Genomic DNA, 22,469 nt, shown 5'->3' on the forward strand with positions numbered 1-22,469 from the left:
CTGTTTGGTTCTCTACAGAGAATTTTCTTCCTCATGTTGCCAATGAAGAATCTAAAAAGAACTACTTGAAAACAAAACAAAATAAAATGCATGTACATACAAATCTTCCAAGAGCTTTGTAGGTGTGCACTATGGTTCTTGATTCAAGCAAACAGGTGTCACTCCATGAAGTGGGGGAAAATAGTACAAATGTGTGAAGCTCTTTACGTGGGAAATTACAAGAGAGTTAAATGGCACTGAGCAAGGCACAAAAAGTGCTTTTAAAATAGAAACAAGGGAACATGCAGAGAACCTCAGTATCTAATTTAATTAATGATTGAGAATGCAAAGGCTCCAACTGGTGAAACATTAGCAGCAGCCATGAATTTCACTGTAGTTCTGTATAACAAGTAATCTTACCTGAGTGATTCTCAAAAAAATGTCAACACATCGATTGTATTTTTCATCTGATCCTGTCAATGCTGAGATGACAGGCCCTGCAGGATGCAGTGAGAGATCAATGATGGAAAACAGATGTTTAGTCTTTTCACAATCAAAACCTACAAGACCAGGCAAATACGAAATTTTGTCTGAGATTCACACTTATTTATATCCAACAAATGCTAATGTTACACAATCACTTTCATATACATAAGTTGACAAGGGTATCTCTTCCTCACTTACAACGGATCTGACCCCAGATCATTCATATTGTCAACGTATAACTTTAAACCTGGTTGCTAATATACTATTCTTTCAAGTGCTTTCTGGTTACATAGCTAGTTATTTACATCAGCCACTTCGTACATCAACCTATGTTCTCTGGCCTTTCATGAAGGAAACTTAATTTTGCCCATCAATTATGCAGAACACTTAAAACTTTACACAAAATTTGCTGCAATTCGGAAGTTGGGAAGAGCAATGCACAATAGCATTGCTCATAACTAGCTCACATAGACAGTGATAAATTCATATTCAAAAGTTACAAAGGCATTGTTAGCATTGTACAGTTGAGTGTTGACTTCCACAGACATCCTTCCAAATACTGTCTTAAACCGACATTTCAATCAGACCAGTTAAGTACTTCCAAATGAATTTTAATGCTTGGCTATAATCAAGAACAGGACGTGTAATATTAAGTAAACCCCAATCAAATTCAACCATAACTAATTATCAAATATGTTAAAGTGAAAACAAGTTAATATGGGGGGATGGGAATGCGGATAGTTGTCATTTTATTATGTATTAAAATATTTGTCTATTAAATATAGGGCAAATTTAAGAGTATCTTGATAACCACTTCTCTATTTCTACATTAAAACACAAGCAATGTACTTAATCTTTCTAATGCTATGAATAATCACAAACTGAATGTAGATACTCCTGAAAGCAAAACAAAAATGGGACGGAACAGAACTGTACAAGTCTGTAATGCAACATTTAAAAGATCTCTAGGCTAAACTCTGGTTTGATATTTCCTTTGGGGGATGGAAAGACATAATGGCCCTGAACACCAGGGTGAACGTAAGGAACCTGATAGTTTCCTAAAGCCATGTCACGCAGTCAGGAAGAAGATAGTAGTATATCTCCAGTAAATTAATAGCCTCGCACATGCACAGCACAATCATTTATTCCAACTGCCAAATACCAAATTCCCATTTTACATTTTTTTCCATGTTACTAGAAATCCTTAAATGAATCACAAGACTGAGCTAGCCAGCATGAGCACCAAGCATACTCCACCATAGAGCATACTCCAGTACACCAGAAATCCATACCAGACACAAACGATATAACTCTTTTCATTTACAGACAATTGTATTTGTTGTCAGAATAAACACAAATATTTTTTCAAAGTCCATTATAACGGTGGCATTTCAAAAACATGCTTATCAGCTTCATTACTCCACAGACATATTCGATAAACAGGAAAAATGTATTACAGTTTCAGATTGAAGTACATTAAGAATTTTATGCTAGCGTCAAATGAATTCAATTAGAAAACCAAAGGCCTACCTAGAAACACAACCGTCAATAAGAGTCGAAAAAGCAGCCTTTCCATTTCTAGCATGTATTGCGTTTTGTACCATGACACTGCAGCCTCCGAGGGTCAGATTAATTAAGATCAACAGCAGCTGCAGTGCAACGTGAGAAGCACACTGCCACAGCTCTCACCAGTCCAGCCCAATTACCTGCAGCATTCCAACACTGGACAACTGACAACTACCATACTCCTCACCAACTCATTAACTCCCGCTGGCCTATTGATAAATGTTAAAAAACAAACTAACCTCTTCTTAAGACGGACTGCAAAGCTGACTGCACCTGCTGCAGGATGCAATGATGAGTCCCAGAGAGATGTTTGCCAGTCAAATCTTTACAGATGTTGCTTAACTGTATGCTAGAGCTGTGTCCAAAGACGGAAATGAGACAGTAATCAGGCGCAAGCCCTCCTCCAAATCCCTCTATGATCCATTTCTAAAAGCCAGTCTGCCAAATTCACTAAATCCAAGGTTTTCTCCCCTGGCCAAAAAGCTACTGATCATTGACAAAATAAATTCTGTGGTCAACTACTGAGGACAATATCTAAGTTAATGCAATTAATTAAAGAACAAACAAGATCAAAGAGCATTTGAAAAAGGTATTGCTTGTTATAGGTTGCACCCATTACGAAAAGCGAGAACATGTTTCTTTTACTGCACAAGGGAGAAGAGGAAAGCAATTACGAGATTCAGACACTCCCTGTTTATACTTTTTAAATATTAGCTCCAAGACCTATGTTCTGACAAACACCCGATAAAACTTTTATCTGTCTGCAAAATACCATCAAAGCATTGTACGGAAATTTTAAACTTTGTGAAAGAGGAAAATTTAAAATCTTCAGTGCATACCAACTTCAGCTATTCTTCTTAAGTTGCTGGGGTTTTTTTCCCCTGCATGAATCCAGAAAATAGATATTCTTAAAGAATAACTGGTTTACAGAAATATCAAAAACAGTACTGTTACTAGAAGAACTTTCACCTACCTAAGATTTCTAATCTGCTGAGAATCACTTGGTTTTCAATTATATTGAAAATTAGTCAAAAGCAATTACAAGAAAAAAGTTGTAAATTACTAAATACGACATTTCCCTGTGATAACAGCCGTCCTTACTTTGTTCTTTTCTTTGCCAACTGAGTGCACATATAGAAAGTCTGTATCATTTATTAAAGTTAGATCAACCATTCCAAATCTATCACAAGGTGTTTTAAATCTTTCTTAGACAAGACAAAGACACAGTACTTTCTTGCAAACCAAAGCTATTTACTATGTCAAAGTTTACTCACTCATTTACATGAATAGGTCCTTACACATAGAGAAATTTTGAGTGGAAGTTTAAGTAGAAATTTTGCAATGATTTCTTCTAAGCCTACCAAAAGAGAAGCTGTTAAGTGATAGTACGCTGGGTGAGTTAGATCTGTAACAATCTCAAGATCATACCAAGTTACGTATTCAGTTTCAGCTTCCTTTTAAATGTAAAATACTAAGGATCTGCTGGCTAACAAGCTAACTTTTTTTCATTCTGTTCCAGTAACCAGGCAACTGACAACTGTCCAACTGAGAATTATCTCTATGAACAGCTGGCAATCAACACTTGGGGGTTTTTGGTGGTTAGTATTTTTTTTTTTTTAAACTAATAGAAAGATCAGTGACTCCAGAGATTACTTTACAAACCTACTCAGCTCTAAATTCCACCTCTGAAATCTCTACTCACTGTTTAGCCATTTCTTCAGTCCCATTATACCCAAAGTTACTGATACAAGTAAAATGTTTAAAACAGAATCTGAAAAGCTTAGATACATATGCACAAAGTCTCTACTTAGCTAATGTTAACACTTTAGAAAAAACTACAAGTATCAAGAATAAAAGTGAGATGCATTTATTGATGTATGACAAACTACCTTCAAGGAACCATGACAACAGACAGCTAATAGCTAACGCCATTCTCACTTCTAACTCCATTACTCTTTTCTCCCTTTCATAGCTGAAAAAGCAGTTACTTCCTTTCAACGTTATTTCAAGTGTTGATTTTTCAAAAAAATTCTTTTCCCTACTAGACTTTAGGTTATTTTTAAGAGCTATATATTAACATGACAACTCCTTTATTGTATAAAGGAAATAATAATGGTGAATCAAGCTTGGTAATTATACCTTCTCCCTTCCTAACAGTTTAATAGGAGTGAATGAAGCTAGAAAGTGAACTTATTAATTATAAATTCCTGTCAAGTTTTATTATTTACACACTCAATGTGTTTGAAAGGTTTTTAAGAGTCAGGACAAGAGACTTATCAAAAGGGCACTTGCATAAAAATTAGCTAGACGATCTCCCATAATACACGAATGTTTAAAAAACAAAAATAATCTGATATTCAAACACAAAAACATCTAAAATACAAGTCACTTGGTAAAAACATAATATAGCCACACAACACTTCTTACACTCTCTACACACGCCTGGGAGGAAACTCCCAGCTTTTGTATTCTCCAAACATTTAGATCACTACCGATTAGAAATCTGCTATAAAAACAACAAAGCTAATCTATTGTTAAAAGTAGTAAAACCTTATCCCCATTTAATTATGTTTTTATTAATCTCTGCTCTTAATATGATCTAATTTCAGTACACATATGACTTCATATCCCAATAAATTGAAAAACACTGACCGAGCTCAAATTCACTCAAGCACCAAGTTCAGACCAGGCAAGATCCTGTTGCAAGATAAACATGATGCGATGTAACATAATTTTGTGCATGTGTGCGCGCGCATGTGTGTAAAAGAGAGAGAGAGAGAGAGAGAGACAGACACTGGGGCAGGAGCACAGAGAGAGAGAGAGCAAGAGTGCATGAGAGAGAAAGCAAGAAAGCGAGTGCACGCCAGCATTCGCAATGGAAAAAAATACAAATGTCCAGAGTAGTTTTCAGTCCAGCGCTCACTATAATTCAGAATGGAGAAACAGATAAGACAATGAGAGCTTCATACAACATAAATACTGACTGTTTTTTATATTATTCAAGACAAAATCATACATTAAAATAGCTTCACAGAATGGCCACTTTCTTTATGAAGTTCACTACATTAATATTAAAGTAGCACAGCCACATCTGTATTTAAATTTTGGACCAGAACGTACTAGTCAATACACACTCTGTACTTCCCTGCAAAAAGGATCAGCACCATTCAGTTTAAAAGTAGGGCATATTTTGCCATTTTAATTTCATTTCCACTAATCTAGAGGGACAAGCCTGAATAGAAAAGAATCAGGGATAATCTAAGCACAATAATCAAAGTCAAATTGCAGAAGTCCAGACAATTAGAAAAAGTCAGCAGGTAACCTGAAAAGCGAACAATATATTGTGTACTCAAAAAATACGACTGTAGTGGACAGTAACGTATTTATATACTGCTTCCTATTTTGTAAACTAAAATATTCAGTAAAAAGCTGGTTTTTCCTTCAATTTCTTGTAATTACAGCTGTCATATAATTCTTCAGTAATTATGTCACCTTTTGATGCACAAAAATAATTCCAACAGAAATCAGTCTGCATACTGAAGTCCTATATCACAGAGGAAAAAAAAAGAACACTATTAGATCATAGGAACTACTCATGACTTCTGTATTACAACCAACTTCCTCCTCTCCGAACAGCAACTTTCTCAGACTGTGCTAAAACTTTTCAGAAATACAGAAAAGTTTCACAGAAGTTTCAGCAAGAGAACATTCCATAGTGAGATGTACATTAAACACATTTATAGTCACAAACATCAGAGGTACAGACTACGTAACTTCTATTAGGAAAACAGAATAATTGTTTAAGAAACTCTATAAGTAAAATCAACCATATATTTATATTAGCTATTTCAAAAGGTTTATATTCCCTAATACTATATGAACACAAGAGTCTGGAAGAAACCCAAAAGCCATCAGCTCAGGGAATGTCAGGACCTCCGAAAATTCCATGGGCTGGTGGTCAAATGCAAACAGAAAGACTAATGAGAGCTAGCCATGCTGGAATCCATTTCTCATCCCTCTTCCATGCTTTAGCAGGTTATCAGTCGCCAACTTCCTTAAAACACTCATTTTCTGTGCGATACAATGTGGCTGCAAATTCAAAGCAGACTGTATGAAGTCAAACTGGAACTTCATTTGCACCTGTTACAGTGAAACTACTTGAGCCTCACTGTCCTAGTTATTTATATTATTACTACTGATTTTAAGAGAGAATGTGTTTGACACAAACATTTTTACTCATGTCATCCTAGATTTCTAATTTTTATTTTTCAAAGTTTCTTCTGCTACCGCTGCTATTTCTTTACAATTTGCTACACAAAAAAATATGTAATTCTGATCTAATCAGAAAACAGAAGAACTATGCTACAGCACTGAACAAAAGATCTAATCTTCAGAGCATCCTTTCCAAGTGAGTGTAAATAAACTGTAGTAAAATAAAAAGGCTTGTAATTTGGTATTTGGAATATTCTTCATAAACACCAATTTTCTGTAACATCCTTGCATATCTGATACCACCTCATGTATAATGCAGAAAATCTATTTCATTTTCATCTATTGACAGTGAATTTAATTTACTATTGCGGCTCTTTACCCAGATTATGTTATTAATTCTGCAATCAGGCTCTTTTGAATGCTCTTATTTCTTCCAAGAGTTTTCACAATTCTACATTGACTTTTTCTTCCACCCTAACATACCTTTCAAAATAAAAGACCATTTTTTCTAACTTTCTGAAGAAAAGTAAAAGCAAAAAAAAACACCACACCAAAAACTCAAAGACAACAAGCATCAGTTCATCAACTGTATCTTTCAACAGGAAAAAAATTTACATGCATCACTTTAAACTCTGACATTGAAGTATTATAAACTACATTCATTAAGGAGATGTACAACAGGTGCATTAAAATTTCCACATCAAAAATCATCATTGTAAATACACCACAATCTCTCCATTAATAAAAAATCATCAATTTCTGCCTGATACTAAAGTTAGAGGATGGGAAAGCTAAACACTCCAATGTTAGTGTTCTGTTTACATCCATACCAACTGCCTTCGCTATTTCGTAGAATTCAGTCATCTTGCTAAACTAGATCAAATGCAAAGCAGCTCTTATTTTTCGAACAGAAAAAAGTTGGTAACAGCTAGTCGACTGAATTCTAAATCACCAGTTATCCTTCAAAATAACAAAAGCAAAACACCACAAATGTGTTAGCTACGTTGTTATTTCACATCAGTTTTTAAAAAGTCCTCTAGAACAAAGTTCAATTACAGAACGCTAATTTGTTTATCTTTAGGAAAAAAAAATTATTATTCAATTGCAGAACATAAAATCTTGTGTATCATTATGTAAGACTCCCTCTTATGAAGGAGAAATGCTAAATCAGGTATTTATTATTGCTATACGCAAATATTTAAAAATTCTTTCTTATCTATTAATATAGTTGATATAAAATACTCATTTCTATTCATTTCTTTATTCATCCAAAGTATTTCATTTTTAGAATAGAGTTTTCTTCCACCACCATGATAAACATAATATAAAGAATATCTAAAGAGCAGCACTTGTCCTCTTTACTTCACTCCAGAGCCAGTGAACAAAGCAGTGAAGCAGAAAGAAGGTACATAATGGATTTAAAGTAAATGGCCCATTCTTTAAGAGGCGGCCTCTCATTTTTACTCATTCTAGCTTAATTGTCATTACAATGTCTGGAAACTTCAAACGAACAATTATTTTTTATGCTGGCTGTCAGGTTGATTCCTTAAAAGATAGATTTTTTTTTTTTTTTAACTAAACACCGAAGCAATCAAAATGTTAATGAAAATATTCTTTTGCAGAAACATTGTAAACATCTTTAAACATATTTCAAGCAGCTAGTGCCCAGTCCATTCCATACACCAAGACAGAACATTTACATTCACTGTTGCACTTTCTAACATACTTTTCTGAGAAATCATGCTTCCAGCACTGATACATACATCCATCCCTTGGGATTTAAAAATAAAGTATTGGCTAATTTTTGCACCTACCTGGGTAAAAATCTTTGGATTTAGACAGCTTGATGGTGGCCCCAGTCTCTTTCTGCAACTGAACAATTGTCTGTCCTCCCTTCCCAATTATAGATCCAGCAGCATAACTGGGTATGAGGACCTTTAGAAAATACTGGCCATCCTCTGAAAAATTGAGATATGCATGGTTAATATGGCTTACAAACTTTTATTTTTTTCTCCCCAGACCCACAAATAAACAAAATATTACATCTTTGAACTCATTCAGTAATTCATGCATTTACATCTAACCAGTTGCGTCATTCTACAAGACACGTTTAGACGATGCCTTTGACATTTTAAAAGATGTACATTTATTCTGAGAGAATTAAAGAATCCACATAGATTCCTTTATTCTGCAAAAGAATAATAAAATCCAAATTCTATTTCAAGGGTGGCCTTTTTCCCAACGGTAACCACAGCACGCAGGAAATGATCAGACCCCTTTCAACAAAATAAAGCCCTGCACGAAGACGTGCCTACTAACAACTACAACCTTGCTGGAAAATGCTGCAAAAGAAATGCCAAAACTAAGAAGGAATGAATTGTAAATTCTGATGTGCCATTTGTTTGTCATTAGCAAACACACGAGAATAGCAATTAGCTATTGCCTGCATTCTTCTTAAGTGAGCAAAACGACTACTCTGCTACTAAATAACCCACCCAAAATGTGGGGTTCTATTCCAAGCATTTCAGCCACTGCCAAGAAAACAACTTAACATGGTACGGATGGAATCACTTGCCTAAGTAATCCTGATGTATTCCTTTAGCACTTCTTAAGCGACAATGATCTCTTTTAAGCTCATTAATTAAAGGACATTAAGAAGAATTTTTCCCAATTGATCAAAAGCCTAAGTCACTTATTTTAAATACACTTAAAAGGTGACGAGATAGACAATGCCAATCCTCTACCCACCACTAGCGTTAAAGCACACAATCGGAACAGGAGGAAAAAAATATATATGTACAATGAATGGAGGGGAAAAAGAAAAAAGGATTCCCAGTCTGATCCGGCAACTGCACAATCGTCTCTGCCCTCGCCCCACTGCTAAATCCGGCTACACTGAAGTCTAAGAACCTTCCGCAACCGGCTCCGAAAAAGTGCAAGACAATAAGGGTCCGCCGGTTCCCCAGACTTAGGCTCTCCCCAGTAATTAAGGCCACGTCCCGTTGGCATGGACATCAAGATTTTTATCACGAAACCCGTTTCACAAAGTTGTGGGGTTTTTTTTCCCCTAAGCAGAAGGAGCGATTCCAGTTCACCCTCCTTCTCTTATCGGAGACTCCGAGCGTCTCCAGAAGTGCCTGTGTGTGACAGTCGTGCCCGCCCGTATTACCACCGCCGGCTGAGCCACGCACCGCGCACAGCCAGACCGCTGCTCCCGATATCGGGCAAAGAAATTCACCTCTGCCTCGGTGCATTGTTATGACGACTCCAGTGCCAACGGAGAGAGGAGATGCTGGTCCCGTTATAACTCATCTCCTCCAGGAAGAGCAGGATGTTAACTAGCGAGTCCCTGCAGCCGAGAGGCGACTCCCCCCGCCACCAGCCAGCCCTCGCCCCCAGCACGGCAGGCACACGCCGTGTATGCGCTGACAATAGAAGGGAGGCCGAGGAGGAGGAAAACGCACGGGAAAAGGCTTAAATTCAACTTGCGACCCAGAGGATGTGGAAGGAGGAAAGTGCGTTTGCCGTCTCCTTCGAGCTGCCATTTATTTTCGCCCATCGTTAAGCGGGCGAGGGAGATCGCTGGGCTGCAGAAGCCCCTTGTGCTCCCTCCTAGTCTCCGTAGGGTCACGGCTGTGTAGCCCCGGCGTGGATATTAAATAAAAAAGACTGGTAGATGCTGAAAACCGACGCCATTTTGATGAATGATAACATTAGAGAAATGGGAATGTTTGGGGGGGAAGGGGGGGAGGCAGGCAGGCAGGTAGGGAAGCGGAGAGGTGGGTGGGTTGGGCGGGGGGGGAGGTGACGGAGGATATACCCACCGCCCGTGTTGGTCCTCTTGGTGCTGCCGGCTTCAGGGGGGGCTTCGAGCGGTCTTTTCCGGGAGTCCGGCGGGTCCAGATCTATGGGAACCCCGGTGTGGGTCCCGTTCTGCTGGATGGGAGCTGCCGCCATCATGTTTGCTGCTGCTCGGAGGAGAATTGTCTCTTCCCTTCTGTGGTGGGGGGGCAGGGAGGGAAGGGGGGAGGAGGAGAAGGAGGAGGAGGAGGAAGGGGGGGGGAGGAGGAGGAGGGGAGGGGGCTCGTCCCGTTCTCTTGTCCTTTTCGAAAACGTAGAGCTAAGCTCGGGATTGTCGAGGATGCTGCGCGCCTTGTTTATCTGGCACCCGGGGGGAGGGAAGGGAGAGGAGGGAGGGAAGCGGGCAGGACTGAGCTGGAGGAGCAGCTGCAGTGCAGTGTCAGGAGGAGATGAGGAGAAGGGAGACAGGGGAGCGAGGGGGGCGAGAGAGGGAAGAGAAAGGGGGAGAGGGGAGGAGGGGGAAGAGTGAAAAGAGTGAGACAGGAGGAGGAGAGGACAGAGTGAGTGGGAGAGGAGAGGAGGGGAGAGAGTGAGTGGGAGAGGAGAGGAGGGGAGAGAGCGAGTGAGTGAGTGGGAGAGGAGAGGAGGGAAGAGAGAACGAGTGAGACTGAGGCGGCGGGGAGGGAGGGGGAGAAGGAGGGAGGGAGGGAGAGAGCGAGCGGTGTAAATGGTGGGCGAGGGAGTAAGCGGGAGATGATTCACGCTGCCTCTGAGCCCCCTTCCGTCCCCGCCTTGCCCTAGTGCCGCGCCTGGCGCTGCGGCGCGGCTGCCCGCCGCTCCCGGGCTCCCGTGCCCTCCCTCACTGACGGGCTCGTGTGCACGGGGGTGGCGAGGGGGGATCGCTGCCTGTGCGGCGCGGCGCTGCTCCGCTCTCGCCCCAGCGCCGCCTCCGCCGGGCGCACGGGCGGCTGGCTGGCTGGCCGGTCGGCCATGGGCTGGGGGCCGCCACCCCCCTGCTGCACCGCAGGCACCCACCAGGCAGGAGAGGTTAGAGCCGTGGGAGGGGGTGCTGGGGGGGTGTGGGGGGACACAGGGGCGGGGGGGAGAGAGGCCGGGATGAAAAGGGCGGGGCTTCCTGCGAAGACAGGCGGGAGGCTCGGCCAATCGGAACAAAAGAGAACGAGGTTGGGATTGAAAAGTGTAGCCAATCACGGGCCGCGAGTGGAAGAGCCGTTGGGGGGAGGTGGGGGTGGTTTAACCTCTGCGGCGGCCCGCGGGGGGTGGGGGGCGGCGGCGACGGCGACAACGACAACGACGGCGAGGGCGTGTGTGGAGGCCGGCTCCCGCCCCGGGAGGGTCCCCGCCGTGATGCGGCGTCACCTGGGTTACACGCTGCGCCTCATAGGGCCGCAGCTGCGTGGGAGGACGGCTGAGATTGCCCGAGGAGGCTGCGGGATAGCGGGGACGTGTCCTCGCCGAGGCTGGCCGCACCGCCGCGGCGCGGCCCGGCCCGGCCGGTGTGGACGGGGCCGTTCCTCCCGGCCGCCGCTCCGCGTCGGGAGCCCTGGACGCGCCAGGCTGCATCGCGCAGGCTTGTGGAAAAAATAATAAAGATATTATTTTTATACTGTGACAGCCGGGCTAGCTGGAGCTATGTGACACAGAGCGGCGTTTCTCTTGTAACTGTTCCGTAGAAAATTCAAAGGTGTTTCACTGCGACGAAGGCTGTTTCTGCTTACAAATCTCAAATTATTCAGGCTGCAGCTTAAAACATTGTAAGGTGCCGGGGAGCGGGGGTGGGAGGGCGCGGGGGGATTGTCTACGTACTGTAAAAGCGGTTTTCCTCGACTCTTTGCTGTGTAAATTGACTCATTGGCTTTGAAAAATTTTCTCAAGCCGATGTAACTGTTAACAGTAGTGGTCAGTACTAGAGCATCAATTCTGTACAGACTTTGGCAATGCATGTTCCTGCATTAGACCATGCTCTGTGCTAAATTCGTATTGGTATGTATATGTGCAGAATGGGTGCTGACTTGATTCCTCTTACTATGCAAGCTTAAAACCTGCTGTTTGTGGATGAAATCTGATTTCCATTCTAAGCTCCCTGGGAGACTTGGCCTTAGTTTTAGTAATCACTAACCATTAATACTGCCTCAAACAATTTTTAGTACTTAAAATACAAATTTCATGTATAATATATAATACAGGACATCACCTCTACTTATAAATTATAAGCCAGATGCTTAATGCATTACAGGATATTAAAACGTGGACACTTTAACATCTAAACAGGCTTCTGCCTGAAAGCATTCACAAATTGAGAACTCGATCTGATGTACATCGGAAACTTTCAATTACTTCTTTGGGAATTGTGTCCCAGGAATGCGATATCTAGCCTGTTCACAGGCAGATGAAATAGATGCAGCAGATTCGGTAACAATTTGATAGCATACATGGTCAGAAAAATAATTATATAAAAATGGAACTTTCTTACTCATCTTGTACCCTTTGTATCTACGATACTCTGACTCATAATTGCTTAGTTTACTGACTGAAATAAAATTTTAGGCTTCTGTTACCTTGGCAGTTGCTGACACAATTACAGCAAGCTGAGGACTGGTTCTAACTCTTCTATTTTCCTCAGTAAGTTCCAGTTGAAGAATTTTAATTAGTATTTGAGCCAGAAAGAGCAAAGCATGACTTGAAAATCTCAGGTCCAGTTTGTAGGGTCATCAGTCTTAAGAGGCCTCTCCTTTGTTTGTAAACTAAGGAAATGACTTACAGAAAATTTTGAAGACAAATATAAAAAATGCACAATGTTCGAATTGAAGCCATCTTGAGTCAATTTCCGCAGTGGAACTGGATAAATTATAACACTGCTCCCTGTATCTCACTGAATATGTCCCATTCATCTGTAGTAGCATTGAATCAAACAATTCTCTTGTTTTAAGACCACATCTGTTTTACTGTGCCCCCTGCACCAATTTTAATTATGTGGCAGATCTGATTGGATTCAGCACCTGCAAGTCTTCCCTTTGGGAGCTCCAATTAGCTTATAAAACATTTACTTGATTGCATTCTTTAAACAAAAGTCTTGTTTCATCCTAACAACAGAAATATTAAAGTGTAGAATAAAAAAGGGTTTTAACATGATAAGCAGCGGGTGTGTTGTTTGTGTATCTATCTTCCATAAGCTTAGAGGAAAAAGTGATAATCCTGAAACCTAATTTCCTCAGACTCAGCAGATGTCTGTCCTGCGTTAGTCTGTTTCTTTACTAACAGCTGCTTCACAAGTGCCTCCCCTTGTCTCTACAGAACGCCTTTTGTTTAATAATTTCCCAATATGTTACCTCCTAGTCCCACTAAGACAAGGTTTTTCAACTCCTCTTGTACCTATAAGTAGTTTTTTTACAGTTTAATAGACAAGTTCATCTTTGAAGAATTTAGCTGAAGCTATATGACTAGCCTCTCAGCCAGTTTTGTAGTAGCAGTTCTACTTAGCTAAGCAATCAGCTGCTTACAATAAGCATTTCAACAAATACTGATTTAATATTAATTATTAGAGATAGGCTTCGGAATATGCTTATTTCTCCTTGTTTCACTGCTTGGAGCAGTGAGAATTGAGGTCTAGGGGGGCATATGGCATAAAGTACAGCCCTCTAGTGGTAGAGGTCACGGGGAGTTTAAAGCAAACTTTTTGTCATGGGTGGGGGGCAATGAAATAGCTTTTAGCAAAGTGCAAGCAACCTAGGACACTGCCCTGCGGTATATCAGCCTCCTGCATTGTTCATGGTCTGAAGCACAAGTGAAAGTAGTTGTGGAGGCCGGCAGTGCAGCCTCGTTCCTGCTCTGCTGTGTTTTCTATGGAGAAAGGACCAATGGAAAAAATAAAAAAGTCTGTCTCAGCAGAGTTTTTATCTTTTTCCAAATCTGTAATCTGTTGCTCAGCTTTTCTTTTTCAGCCAGCTCTAGACTGGCATATCTAACCAGAAGTTGTTCGAGCTATTGTGAGATCTTGATTCCTTTTCTGTTTCTTTCAGTCATGTCCTACCAGCTAATGTATTCTGGAACTTCTTTAAGAGTTAGTTCAGTGGTAGCGTGGAATGCAAATGCAATTTGCCAGCCTTATTTCTAAAAAGGCTCTTGGCTGGTGGAGATGCGGATGGTAGTGTTCAAACTAATCTCTGCCACAGACATGAGAGCTGTGCTTAGAAATGAAAGGGATTAGGAAGAGGAATAAACCAAAGCAATTAAGCAAATATTTTAACAAATAGAATCTGGAGAATAGCTGAGGTGAAGTTCTAGTAAACATCACCTAAAGTCCACTTTGTGGAACAAGACCCAACCTCCTGTTTCTTGTAGAGATGATGAGTATTTCTCCTCTAGCTAACAGAGTAAACAGATTGTTTTTCCCCTTATGGGAAATATGACAGAACCCAATAATCATTAGATGAAAAATGATACCTCTTAAACATCCTGGCTAGGTAAAAGAAAACAGATACAGTCTTTGTCCAAAATGCTGCTGCAACTGTTGGCAGTTTTTCATTACTGAAGGATTGCCCTAATTCCTGGTAAACTTTGGCTCCACTAAAATTACAGTTAGTGATGAACTCGGAAGTCTCTTTAAAATCTTTAACTTCTGCCTTCTGATTGTGAAACTTTTTTCCTCCAATAATCCGTAAGTTAAATTATTATTGATTAAATTATCCAATTGTTGGTCGTTTAAATACTGCAGATGTTCACTAGCAAAAAACCTTAAGTTTCTGTCGAAATTCTACAAGATTGCAGCAATATTAATGTTAGGAAAATCAAACTCAGGGTTTGGGAAAAAAGTTAAACATATTTTAGACAAAAAGTGACCTGATTATCTATTTTCCCATATTTACATTGCTCTTATTATCTGCACCTATGTTACATACATTGCCAAACTAAAAGCCAACTGTTTATAGCTGCAACCTTCACAGAAAAGCGCACAGACAACTGCTAAACCCTTTCATATTGTAGACCATTACTGTGTAGTAATTTTTCCAGTAAATTGAGGATGGTAACTTAAAATCAGTAATAATTTGACCATACTATTTATCATAACACGAATATATTCGCCAAAACTCCTATTCTAGTGTTAGAAGGAGAGAGTGCGTGTAGGAAATCAATGTCTATTTCTGCTGCCTCGGCAGAGGGATCACCTGCCTCCTCCTGTTCCCACAATAGTCATCAAAATTTGCAATTACTTTTTTGGACTTCTCTTCAGGAATACAGGAATGAATTGTTCCCAGTTCTCCATTCTCAATTCTGTAGATCAGACTTATAAGCTATTCTTGTGTTCTTTATATCTTGGGGTTACCTGAGGACCTATCCAGATCTCGGTGTGAAAAACAAGGTAGCCTCAGGATGAGAACATTTTTCATCCCTCCCAAGGAACTGACTACATGGATCAGGCCATGATCCATGAAACTCCAGTGGCTAGACACATACCCCAATAAAGCATCTCCATGGTGATCTTTCTGTAAAGTAATTTGAAGACCTTTTATTTATGTCTCAGAGTGTAAGAAATTGAAGATTTTATTTCAATTGCCTTCCAATAATAGCCGTATTTTCTGGGGTTTTTTTGAGGGTTGGGTTTTTGTGGTGGTTTGTTGTTTGTTTTTTTTTTTTTAAATAGAAAAATAGATAATTCAGGGATTAGAACTGGTATGAACTAGGAGTAATTCCGTTGTAATGAAATGATGTAACATAGTATATGAGAAACACCAGGATCACCTTATATAGTTTATGTCAGTTTATGGTGTCATTGATTATGTACCTCTTAGCACTGTCTTGCAAAAGAACATCAGTGAAGCATCTCTTCTACAAACTGAATTCAGCCAGATATCACTCCAGATGCTTCAGGATGTGTTCCTCGAACAGTATGGTGAACAGGGTATTTTTCAAGGAATCAGCATACCTGTTTCCAATCTCTGTTATTATAATTGCTCTAGCAGTATCACTATCTTATCTCATTTTGCCCACCCACCGCCAACTGTCTACTTGTTTGAAATTTTGACACTTCAGGATAAATTAAATATGAAAAAAAGAGACATCGACAGCAAAATAAGTTTCTTTGATTCTGTTGTCAAGCCTGGTCCCCTTCCTCTGAACCAAAAGACCTGGAACAATGCAGCATCCCCTAAGTTGTCGTAAAGACATCTCTGCTAGAGCTCAGTCATGCTCTGAAAGAGTCTAATACAGTCTTGGTTGTTCTCACAGATTAAAGCTAGTAAAAACAGGTCGTACTTTTAAATGTAGTCTTACAACATAGGGCCTTATTCAGGATATTTGATGCCTGGAAGTTTGCTATAGCTCATGTGACAAATGAGAGTTATTTTAGTGGAGTAGATCAGAAATCTTGCTGTAAAAGGAATGGGAAGGGGGCAAGTAAACCTGTTACACAGGGGACAAAGGAAAAACAAGAATGAGACAATGAAGACAAAGGTACTGATTTTTCTGTGCTAACCATGATTTATATTAAAATATGTAGCAAAATTTGTGTTGCTCTTCTCAGTTTGCTCACTGCCAAAATGTATACTGCTTAAGATCATGAAAGACAAATATATCCTGGTAAAATTATACTAGTAAACACTCCTACTGTTAACCACCAACAAACCCCACTTTTTTCCAGTATTATTTGTAATCAATTTTCCAAATAATAAGCTATTCCAGCAAAAGTAATTTTTACAAGTATAATATTATTATGGTGGTAAGGTTTTTTCCAACAGAAAGGAAAAAAAGTCATATCTCTATACTGCAGTAGTAATAGTTCCTAGTAGAGATCGGGAGATCTTTACAAATACTTTTTAAAGGTTTACCATATAAAAACGCATACTCCAGTAGATTACAAATTAATTTTCAGTACGGCAGGATTTTAGGCGACAGTTATTACCTTTAAGAATATGAGGCTACACTGGGAACTTCAACCAATTCTTCCCTAGAGTTTAGCAAATGCCTCAGAGTTTGTTCTTGAAGAAATTATTTCACTTCACCAACAAAAATTAATGATTCCAGTGCTCTATATTTCTATCATCTGCTTGAAATCAATTACTGCAAAATACCCCTGAATTGGAAAGTCTCTGGTGGGGGAGGGTAAACATATAAAACTTACTGTCAGGATAAATTGGCCAGAATGATTTGGCACATATCCTCAGAATTTGTCATGAAAACATGTATCTGTGTGTCAGCTGCACACAAAGGCTATCTGGCCCCAGAAAAAGCGTGGGGATTAGACATAATGCTGCCTATTTGAGACAAAGGGTATTCCTGAGTGCAGTTAAAACAGACAGCTCATCTGTAGTACAAGTCTATTTAAATTATTTAGTTACCATTTTGAGCCAGAAGGAAGTGGTGTCAGATTATTAATTACTTTTGGAGTTCATTCATCTTTTCTGTTTTGTTTCAGTGAAAGCAGCACTGGAAGCATGAAAAGGTACCAAAATATGAGACCATATTTACTTTAATCACTTACATAGAACCACTTTCTTATTTTAATGCTAGTTGCAAAACATAACTGATGTTTATTTACATTTCACTAAGACTCGTATCGTGAAGTTGCTATGTATGTTTGTAAGTGGGTGCATGAGTTTATATTCAACCAAAGGAAATGGAACAACTCATATGCTCAAAACAAGTCATATGTTTGCCTGCCTTGCTGAATTAATGCTTCATTTGTTTTCAGTTCAATGGGAGAGAACTGCATTGCTTCAATATTGCAGATTTAGGCCACCAAATCTCATCCAAGCATACAATAAGTCAATGGGAATCTTTCTACTTCAGCCTGATCACCTTTCTGAACATGTGGACTTCTAAACATTTTTTTCAGAGAAGTTATGAATTAGTGTTTCACATACATATATTATCATAGAATCATAGAATGGTTTGGGTTAGAAGGGACCTCAAAGATCATTCAGTTCCTACCCTCCTGCCATGGGCAGGGACACCTTCCACTAGACCAGGTTGTTTAAAGCCTCATCCAGCCTGGCCTTGAACACTTCCAGGGATGGGGCATCCACAACCTCTCTGGGCAACCTGTTCCGGTGTTTCACGACTCTCAATGTAAAAAATTTCTTCCTTATTTCTAATCTAAATCTACCCTTTTTCAGTTTAAAGCCATTGCCCCTTGTCCTATCACTGCACACCCTTGTCAAAAGTCCCTCTCCAGCTTTCTCGTAGGCCCCCTTCAGGTACTGGAAGGCTGCAATAAGATCACCCTGGAGCCTTCTCTTCTCCAGGCTGAACAGCCCCAACTCTCTCAGCCTGTCTTCATAGCAGAGGTGCTCCAGCCCTTGGATCATTTTTGTGGCCCTCCTCTGGACTTGCTCCAACACCTTCATGTCCTTCTTGTGTTGGGTACTCCAGAGCTGAATGCAGTATTCCAGGTGGGGTCTCACGAGAGCAGAGTAGAGGTTCAGAAACCTCTTTTTTTTTAAATCTTTTAGATAGAAGATAGAAGTCTATGGACCTACTGGATGAAAAGTTCTATTAACTTCAAGGAGCTTTAAGTCATTCAATGCAAAATGCTTAAGAGAAATTGGAGAGAGGAAGGAAACTATATAAAAGATATCAACATAAGCTGCAAAGCATTCATGCAATAAGAGAGATTCTCTTCATATTCTAGTGATGGACAATTTGAATGAATTTTGCATATAAATATTTAGGGATATGTAATAGGAATATCTACAAAAAGTTTTGGGAATATATAATTTATCATTTCTAATAAATTATATGTAAACAAAATAACAGCTGGTATACAATTTAAAATTTGGCAGTTACAAAAGTGAAAATTAAAGATGTACTTTCCAATAATCAAAAATCACAAGTTATGGTGAAAATCTTTTTTAGCTATTGTTTATACCGATAATAAACAGATACAAATATGATGTTTTGGAAAGTTACATGTTATCTCTGTAAAAAAAGCTTGATTATGTTTCTTGTAAATTTTCTTTGCGGTATTTTGTTTGTAATATTTTAGCCAAGTAGGAAGACTCCCGTTTCAAAACTTCTAAATATTTCTCTTCTTATTATTGTTCTTATTTACATTTAGAGATTTAAACTGTTTGCTCTGGAACAGAAAAATTCATATGTTGAAACAGTAAAAACAAAATTACTGCAGAACTGAGTCTTTGCAAGTGAGATGAGTGCCCATAAAAAAGTACAAAAAAAAATAAAAAAAACCAAACAGAAACAGAATCATTGTGTGTATTAGCATCAATGCTTACAGATTCATCAGGGCTCACAACAAAGGTATTTATATGCGGACCTCCTGCCTCTGTCACATGCTGTCATTACTTTGGATTGACTGCTGTTAGATCCCTGTAATCCTGAGCCCTGGGATCTTGTCCTACATGTTTACCCCACTTGGTATGCTTGTTAGTAAGTATATAAAAAGGAAATGAAATTTAATCTTTGTATGAGTTTGTAACAAAGGGGTTTAATCCCTTAAACCCCATATTTAACATGTTGGTTTTTTTTTTCTGATAAGGTTTATAAAAAGCTGCATTCAGTTTGCTAGCTTATATTTGCCCGTTTAGCCAGTTAATTTTGGGTAATGCCCGGCATCTCTTAACTCAATAAGGTGTCATGGCTGTGATATTATGGAACATGTTAATGGATGAGGAGAAGCACAGAGTAACAACAGCCAATGGGCTAAAAATGGCATGTTTATAATAGAAAGTCTTGATATCTTTCATATCTGTAATGCACTTGTAATATAGAAGATAGAAGCAAATTTCAAATCTTAGAAAACTGATGTGACAGATAAAGAAATAATATATGACTGCCATTCACTTGTGAGGCTATGTTGTTATGTTGATATTATGTAGAGATTAAATAACAAATATTGTCCAATTAAGAAAAAGTTCATTAAAACTATCATATCTCATCCTACTTGAAAGTGTATTGTCGCTAACAGATTAAAAATTATGTACTGAAGCTAAAATTCTATCTCTTCCATCTTTGCCTCTTCCATCTTTGTTTTTATCAAATGGAATCTGAAATAAACCACCTTAAGGAGTTCTACCTAAGCAAAGGCAACAACGAGAATGTTCTCCACTGGTGAAAGAGAAAGCATACGGAGATCAACTATTTTAGCTAATAAAATGCCTAAAGCTTGATGGACTAAATGCTTCCTGGATAATACAGTATGAAATAGAATTAGAATATATTCACCTCATGTAGATTTAATGAGTTGAACAGCATTTGTTTTCTCCAAATAATGAGACATATTCAGTTCTGTTGAAATTCAATAGCCATAGAAACAAAGGTCCCATAAATTGAGTAAAGCGAATAAAAAGATATAGCACAGCATGATTTATTTTTTTGCTGACATGATTACAAAGAAGAGAAAATCCTTAACATACACGTATGTATTGAAAGAACAATAAATACTCAGACTTTGAAGGTAGTCATCAAGGCAGTGTAATATTACTTCATTTTTCCCATTCTACACACTGAAATACGTATTAATCTAAAACCTATTTCTAGAGATTTCTCTGTGCACTGATATAGGCCTATAGATAAGACTAATGACAAACAACCTGCTCATCTGTAATCCCTTGCAACTGAAAAGTTGCAAGAGTTACTTGCAAAATACACTGAATTAGCATAACTAGTAATATAAAGTGCTGGTTATATGAAATTATTTCTTACTTCATTTGAAGGTTGTAAAAATATCACCTATTTAGTTAAGAGTTCTAATCCTCACTCTTGTAAAATATCACATATTTGCAGTTCCTTATACCCAGTACAAATCTTGTGGCATACAAGATCTTTGTGAGACTCACTGCTGTTTTCATGTTTTGACAGTTATTAGTAAGTATTTACACAACATTACCTCAGATTGGCTTTTCCTCCACACAGGATGCTGAGACATAAGGTAGTGATGATATATCAACTATCAAGAGAACTACAGATGTAGCTGTTTTGGTCAGTTAAGTCTTACTTGGCCTACACAGCTCCAGGCTTGCTGGCACCAGGTGGGATTCACCTTTCTCAAAGCAGGAAGAGGGTCTTTGCTCCTCAGTCAGTGGGGCTCATTGACAGGACTTTAGACTTGAAGCGGGAGGGGGATAATATCAGGCTTGATCAAGACAATCTGAGAGCACCTGAGCAGAAAGCAATTCCAGACACTCCAGTAAGTCAGCTTCCTCAGGGGCCCAACTTAAATGCCTTTATGCAAGCACATACATCATGAGGAATAAACAAGAGGAGTTAGAGGTATGGGCTATGATCGTATTGGCATCGCGGAGATATGGTGGGATGAATCCTATGACTAGAGTGTTAGAATGGAAGGATATAGGCTCTTTAGGAAGTATAGGCAGAGGAGACGGGGAGGAGGTGTCTCTCTCTTTGTCAATGACCAGCTGGAGTGCATGGAGCTCTGCCTGGGGATGGATGAGGAGCTGACCAAGAGTTTATGGGTCAAGATTAAAAGGAGGACAGGAAGAGGTGACATGGTAGTGGGGGTCTGCTACAGGCCACCTGACCAGGAAGACCAAGAAGATGAAGCCCTCTATAGACAGATAGGAGCAGCCTCACGTTCACGAGCCCTGGTCCTCATGGGAGACTTCAACCACTCCGATATCTGTTGGAGGGACAATACAGCAGGGCGTAAGCAATCCAGGAGGTTCCAGAGAAATTGTCTGAGCAACCAGAGATCATGTTAGGAAAGCTAAAGGCCTGATAGAATTGAATCTGGCCAGGGACATCAAGTGTAAGAAAAAAAGCTTCTGTAGGTATGACAGTGATAAAAGGACTAGGGAAAAGGTAGGCCCTCTCTGGAAGGCAATGGGAGACCTGATTACCCAGGATATGGAGAAGGCTGAGATACTCAATGACTTTTCTGCCTCAGTCTTCACTGGCAAGAGCTCCAGCTGCACTGCCCAAGTCACAGAAGGCAAAGGCAGGGACTGTGAGAATGATGAACCTCCCACTGTAGGAGAAGATCAGGTTTGAGACTATCTGAGGAACCTGAAGGTGCACAAGTCCATGAGTCCTGATGAGACGCATCTGCGGATCCTGAGGGAACTGGTGGATGAAGTTGCTAAGCCGCTATCCATCATATTTGAGAAGTCGTGGCAGTCCGGTGAAGTTCCCACTGACTGGAGCAGGGGAAATGTAGCCCCCATTTTTAAAAAGGGAAAAAAAGAAGACCCAGAGAACTACAAGCCAGTCAGTCTCACCTCTGTGCCCAACGAAGTCATGGAGCAGATCCTCCTGGAAACTATGGTAAGACACATGGGAAAAAAAAGATGTGATTGGTGACAGCCAAACATGTCTTCACTACTGGCAAATTGTACCTGGCAAGTGTGGTGGGCTTCTATGACAGGGTTACAGTGGTTTTGGATAAGGGAAGAACAACTGACATCATCTGCCTGAACCTGTGTAAAGCATTTGAC

General features: G+C 39.7%; 1 protein-coding gene across 2 annotated transcripts in view; it reads right to left on the reverse strand.

Moving 5' to 3' along the window:
- NOVA1 (NOVA alternative splicing regulator 1) overlaps window positions 1-10,203 on the reverse strand; it is a 154,174-nt gene extending 143,971 nt beyond the window's left edge. For both annotated transcript variants that reach the window (XM_086613524.1, XM_086613523.1), the window contains exons 1-2: window positions 10,068-10,203; window positions 8,058-8,201 (exon numbers count right to left, since the gene is read on the reverse strand). In XM_086613524.1, coding sequence (XP_086469650.1) covers window positions 8,058-8,201; window positions 10,068-10,203 — 280 coding nt within the window. The remainder of the gene's footprint in view (window positions 1-8,057; window positions 8,202-10,067) is intronic.
- Window positions 10,204-22,469: the final 12,266 nt, after the last annotated feature.

Source organism: Tauraco erythrolophus, chromosome 6 (assembly GCF_009769465.1).
Source record: "Tauraco erythrolophus isolate bTauEry1 chromosome 6, bTauEry1.pri, whole genome shotgun sequence".
NCBI classification, from domain to species: Eukaryota; Metazoa; Chordata; class Aves; order Musophagiformes; family Musophagidae; genus Tauraco; species Tauraco erythrolophus.